Source organism: Citrus sinensis, chromosome 2 (genome assembly GCF_022201045.2).
Source record: "Citrus sinensis cultivar Valencia sweet orange chromosome 2, DVS_A1.0, whole genome shotgun sequence".
In the NCBI taxonomy this organism is placed as follows: domain Eukaryota; kingdom Viridiplantae; phylum Streptophyta; class Magnoliopsida; order Sapindales; family Rutaceae; genus Citrus; species Citrus sinensis.
The window spans coordinates 23,149,280-23,155,427 of NC_068557.1; the positions used below are offsets into that span (position 1 = coordinate 23,149,280).

The following is a 6,148-nucleotide window of genomic DNA, read 5'->3' on the forward strand; positions in this document are numbered from 1 at the left end:
CACTCAGGTGACATTAACCCAATAAATATATGGCAATTTTATTACGACACAATTTAAGTTTTTATTGTAATATTAAAATATACACACAAACAAACACAAGACTCCACATGAGACTTCATTAAAAAAAAAGAAAAAAAGGGAAAAAAAAGTCATATAAGGAGCTCGAAATTGTTTTAAATAGAGTATATACACCCATGGAAGAGTGCGTGTATATATTATCACGCTGTTTTTATTTTTAATTTTATTATTATAAAAGAGAAATACATATAATCCGAGTGGCGGTGGAGAGTTTTTGTTTTATTATACGGCCGAGATTGGAATGCATGTGAATATCTTTCAAACAAGAGTCCGCCAGGCACAGAAAATTAAACAGAAACAGAACGTAACAGAACTCACTTCTACGTGGGTGGGGCCCGCCCGTAATAGTGGCAAAATACGGTTAATAAGCCAACAACCACTCAAGTCTCCCTCAGCGCCAAAGCCGGAAGCAGCCTACACCCACGCACGTAATGTAATGATAAATAATATCACACATTTTTCACAACTGAAAAGTCAGAAAAACGTTCTCATTCCCAAAGTGAAGTGAATTACAGAATTGAAATTCTACAAATTATTATTATCTTTTCGGTGCTTTTTCTTTTTTCTTTTTTTCTCCAAATTATGGACCGGCAACTCGGTGCCGCTGACTCGGTTGCCGCGTCCACCTTCTCCGAGGTCGTCGTCGACGTTCAGCCTTCTTTTAATGCTGACGTCCATTCTCGTCTTCGTCACTCTCGCAACTCCATCAACTCCTCTGCTTCTGCTGCAGACAACAAGGTCGGTCATCTTTGCTATGTCCTCGATTTCTCGCTTCTTCTTTCTCCTTTCCTTTTTTTTTTTTTGGCCATTAAAATGCATGCCTTTTGTGTCTGTCGCGTATAAATTTCTCTCCTTTCATTTTATCGGATTTTTGGAATTCTTTTTTTAATATCATAAAAAAAAAATTAAATAGTTTGTTTTGTGTTTAATTTAATTCTTTTTTTTTTCTAAGAATTGCATATAGTTTTGAAATTTTAGAAGTTTAATCGTGATGAAATGTTATGAATCAATAGAAGGGTCGATGGGAGAATTTGGTACTCGCATACAAGACACTGGGAGTTGTATTTGGAGGACTCGTAACATCTCCATTATATGTGTACCCGTCAATGCCGTTGAAGTCTCCAACTGAAGATGACTACTTGGGCATTTACAGCATCATGTTTTGGACTCTTACTCTAATTGGTGTTGTCAAATATGCCAGCATAGCTCTCAAAGCTGATGATCAAGGCGAAGGTAATCTTAGTTATTTTTGCTGTTTATGGTTCTAATTGCCATTGCTGTTGCCAGAATGGCACACTTCATTTAGCTTTCCTTTTGAGGTTAGAGTAACTCAAACTTCTTTTTGGTTCACAAACTATCCGTGACTCTGTTACATTACTGCTTGACCTCAAGGTTTAAGCTAGTTGGTAATCGGATCAATAGTATTATGCTTTACCAAGTACCGAATAAACAAGCTTCACCAATTTACTCCAATTCTTGTCATAATACACTGGGACTGAGTGCCATTACATCTATAAGTGTGTAAATGAGACACTGCTTCAGAGTTTGTCAGTTTGGCAAATGAATAGGGAGAGGTGTCAATTGGCTTTAACCTGTAACTGTAATTGGATTTTATTTTACCTGAATCTTAAACAAAAATATTCTTTTTGGTTTAGAGTTAACTTCGGAAACAATTGTTTGAAATTGTAGAAGCCTATGGATTGCTGGAAAGTAAGCTTGGTTTTTCTAGACTTTGACACTTTTTCATATGATTCAAAGAAACAAAGGCAATAATATTCTTGGTCTTCGAGTATTTTTTCTATTCTAAATATTCTTGTAATTCCACAGAGGATTTACTTCATATACTCCAGTTTTCCTATTAATTGGAAGTTATTTGATAGAGATGATATATTCTTATTGTTTTTACCTACATTTGCAACTTATTTCTTTTCTCCAAAATATAAATTTAACTTCTTCAGCAGGCATATAAAGCATTTCAGGAGCCACCATGTATAATTTTTCATTCAACACCAGTAGTTCATAAACGTCTCACTTCCAAAGAAAACTGATTGGTTGCAGGAGGAACATTTGCCTTGTATTCCTTACTTAGTCGGAAAATGGATATTGGGTTCTTTTCTGCTAAAAACCTGGATTCAAACTCTATTTTTCATGAGGGCGCAGAAAATAAAAGTAGGCTAGGCAAGTTTTTTGAGAAAAGTATTCTTGCCAGAAGAATATTGCTCTTCATTGCAATGTTAGGAATGTGCATGTTGATTGGAGATGGAATACTTACACCTGCAATCTCAGGTTTGTCACCGTGGCTTTTCTCTTATTCATTTTCTTTTGTAGTTCAACATTTTGCTTTTGGTAGAAACATTTACTTGAATTAATTAATTTGACGCTTAATCTTTTGTCAGTATTATCAGCTATGGATGGCATCAGAGCACCTTTTCCTTCTGTCAGTAAATGTAAGTATTGATGCAAATTGTTACAACTTGGTCATAATCTTAAGAATCTTACAGAAATCTATAATTATGTCAAGAACTCAACTCAGATACGGTATATTCTGTGATTGACCCTGTTATTCCCATTTTGTTGGTTCCTTAGTTGCTCTTAAGGTACTTTTTGCTTGGATCACTTTATCCTTTTACCTTATTTTTGTCTCTTGTGATGCAAAATTGATTGTGCAGTTATTTTTCGAAGTTAAGTGACCTTGAATGATTCTGTTTTCATTTTTCTAGTGGCTGTCAATAGGGAGCTTTATGTTTTTTAGGGAACTGGACTATATATATGCTGTCAATATTTTTTCTGTTATTTCTTCCCCTGAAGTAGATTCTTTTTGGTTTTCAACTTTGCTGGTTTATGATATTTCAGCTTTGGTGGAAGCTCTTTCTGCTATAGTTCTAATTGTTCTCTTCCTACTGCAAAAGTTTGGCACCTCCCGAGTGAGTTTTCTTTTCTCCCCCATCATGGGTGCATGGACATTCAGTACTCCTCTTGTTGGAATTTATAGCATTATACATCACTATCCTGGTATATTCAAAGCTTTATCCCCACACTACACATTCCATTTCTTTTGGAGGAAAGGAAAGGAAGGCTGGCTGTTGCTTGGTGGAACTGTCCTCTGTATTACAGGTGAGCCTCAGCATTTAACTTCTGTGCTGTCACTATGATAAAAAGAGAAACATTATTATTGTTTGCTCGTGGACCTGTGCTTATAGATGAAATTATCTTGTCATTAGGTGAAAATATAGACTGCCAAACCATGGAATGTATATTATGGTTATGTGTTCTGATTTATTATAATCATAGTAGACTTATAGAACATCCAAAAGGATACAATTTTTTGTGAAGAAAAATCAACACTCAGCAATGTGCTGGGAATAATAGTCCAGTGGGTTACCAAAATTGGTACTATCACTTTTGACTGTTCATCTACTCAGTGTTAAGAACTAGAAAGAGGTTTTTGATGGTCTTCAAGTTGGAGAATTGATTGCAAATCAAACGAATGTTAGTATTATTGAGAAAAACATTAATCCAAAAGCTTAAGCTGATATACGAGGGCCTAATAATTAGTATTTAATCTCTAATGTGCACCTTCACATGCTGGACAAGGTTTGATTAGTATTGACACACATGAATCACCCATCGACATAAATAGAATTACAAAGAGAAATGCTAGCAGAAGATAGTTCCACTCATGCTAAGGGAATAAAAAAAGGAACCTATTCCCTAGTTCTTCATCCCAAGTGAAATGATATTCTTCATGTGGATGGTGAGATCATGAAGGTTGAGAAAATTCATCACCCACATGATGAATGCCATGTTACTTGACATTTCATTTAAGACGAAAATTTTGGGATGAGCAGTATTACTGCTGACAAAAACCTAACTTTAGCCAATATGGTAGGAGGGCTTGAAAAACTATTTTTTGTCAAATAGGGTCCAATAACAGTTTAGGGCTTGGCCGAGGCAGACCCATGGTCCAAGTCAATGTAGGAGCCTGGGGTATCAGAAAAAAAAAAAAGAGTAAAGAAGTATTGGGATTCAGAGTCATATGTCCTAAATGCCACCTTTTTTCTTTCATTTTTTTCAGAGTCATATGTGCTTAATGCCACCTTTTTTCTTTCATTTTTTTCATTTAATATTCAGAAAAACCATAACATGTGTTCTTTGATGATGAAATTATTTCTTGCATATAGGTTCTGAAGCATTATTTGCTGATCTTGGCCATTTTAACAGGAGTTCCATTCAGGTAATTTCCATTTTTCAGTCTTCTTGAGTTCTTTCTGCATATAAATTGGGTTCCTCACCATTTTCTTTCCCAGCAGATGGCTTTTTTGTTTACAATATACCCGTCACTGGTTCTGACATATGCGGGGCAGACAGCTTACCTGATCAGACACCCCAATGATCATGAAGATGGATTTTATAAGTTTATTCCGAAATCAGTTTACTGGCCTATTTTTATCATAGCCACATTGGCAGCTATTGTTGCAAGTCAATCATTGATATCAGCCACCTTTTCTGTCATCAAGCAGTCTGTAGTTTTGGATTATTTTCCTAGGGTCAAGGTGGTGCACACATCTTCAAACAAAGAGGGTGAAGTCTATTCCCCAGAAGTGAATTACATCCTTATGATTCTTTGTGTAGCCGTTATACTTATTTTTGGCGAGGGGAAAGATATCGGAAATGCTTTTGGTATGGTAAACTAATGGCTAGCTTTTAGCTTTTAAACCTATATCCAGCTGGTATAAAACTCACTAATTGATAACATTACTTGTAGGTGTTGTTGTTAGCTTAGTCATGCTCATCACTACTATCTTGCTGACGCTGGTCATGATCGTGATATGGAGAACTCCTTCGCTGCTGGTCGCACTATACTTTTTAGTATTTTTCACAATGGAAGGTGTTTATGTGAGTGCAGTCTTCACTAAAATTCCTGAGGGTGGATGGATTCCTTTTGCCATATCATTTTTCCTTGCATTCATTATGTTCGGCTGGTTCAATGGACGGCAAAAGAAGATAGAATATGAATTGACTCACAAGATTGACTTGGAAAGACTTGGAACACTACTATCGGATCCAGGCGTTCAAAGGGTTCCTGGATTGTGCTTCTTTTACACCAACATTCATCAAGATGGACTGACTCCTATACTTGGGCATTATATTAAAAACATGAGATCTCTTCACAAAGTTACCGTCTTTACCACGCTCAGATACTTGTTGGTTCCTAGGGTTGCTCCAGAAGAGAGAATTATTGTAAGAAAACTGGGCCTTAAAGGAGTTTATGGATGTGTGATTCAGTATGGCTATGCTGATACTCTGAATCTTGAAGGCAATGACTTTGTAAATCAAGTAACTGATTGCCTGCGGGAGCATATAGAAAAATATTTGGATTGTTTACCATCTAATCCCGTTGATATCCAGGAGGAGATTTCTGCTCTGGAAGAGGCAAAGCTTTCAGATGTGATTCATGTTCGAGGGAAGACGAGGTTCTACATAGGCAAGAACTGTAAGCGGTTTGATAGAATCATGCTTGCCTTTTATGAAGTTTTGCATAGTAATTGTAGGTCCGCTCTGCCAGCCCTGAGTGTGCCACTTTCACAACGTATTGAAGTCGGAATGCTATACGAGGCTTGAGAGGATCGTCTTAATGTTTATTGCAGGTTACACATATAGTAGGCAAACAATAGTGAAAAAAAGGAAGTTACTGAAAGTGAAACATGTAAGATAGGAGTTTAGAGCACCAAGAGCGTGCCACAAAACATTTTGCAGATCTTATATTATTTACTGAAATCTTGTCACCATGTTATATTCTTATGTGAGGCTAAACTCCATGAATTTCACCAAAAAGTCGTGGAAATCGTACTTCCTGGAAAGTATATCACCAACAATTAGTTTTATCTTAGTGGAAGGGATTTTTATTTTTTTAATTATTATTATCAATCTTGTTTGTTTTTATGATAACACGATTGTTTTTTATAAAAATTTTCTTAAAAGGGAAAAAAAACCATGAATGTCATTGCTCCCGATTTGTAATAATGGCAATACATCTGATGTTGATGTAGTGACAAGTTTCTTGGACATC

At 36.1% G+C, this 6,148-nt stretch overlaps 1 protein-coding gene across 1 annotated transcript; it reads left to right on the forward strand.

The window, feature by feature from the left end:
* The first annotated feature begins 476 nt into the window (after window positions 1-476).
* Window positions 477-5,872, forward strand: LOC102613718 (probable potassium transporter 17). The gene is made up of 8 exons (XM_006492218.4): window positions 477-816; window positions 1,092-1,311; window positions 2,137-2,364; window positions 2,475-2,525; window positions 2,932-3,192; window positions 4,260-4,312; window positions 4,389-4,758; window positions 4,844-5,872. Exons 1-8 carry the CDS (start codon window positions 661-663, stop codon window positions 5,698-5,700), a joined length of 2,196 nt encoding a protein of 731 aa, XP_006492281.1. The 5' UTR covers window positions 477-660; the 3' UTR covers window positions 5,701-5,872.
* Window positions 5,873-6,148: the final 276 nt, after the last annotated feature.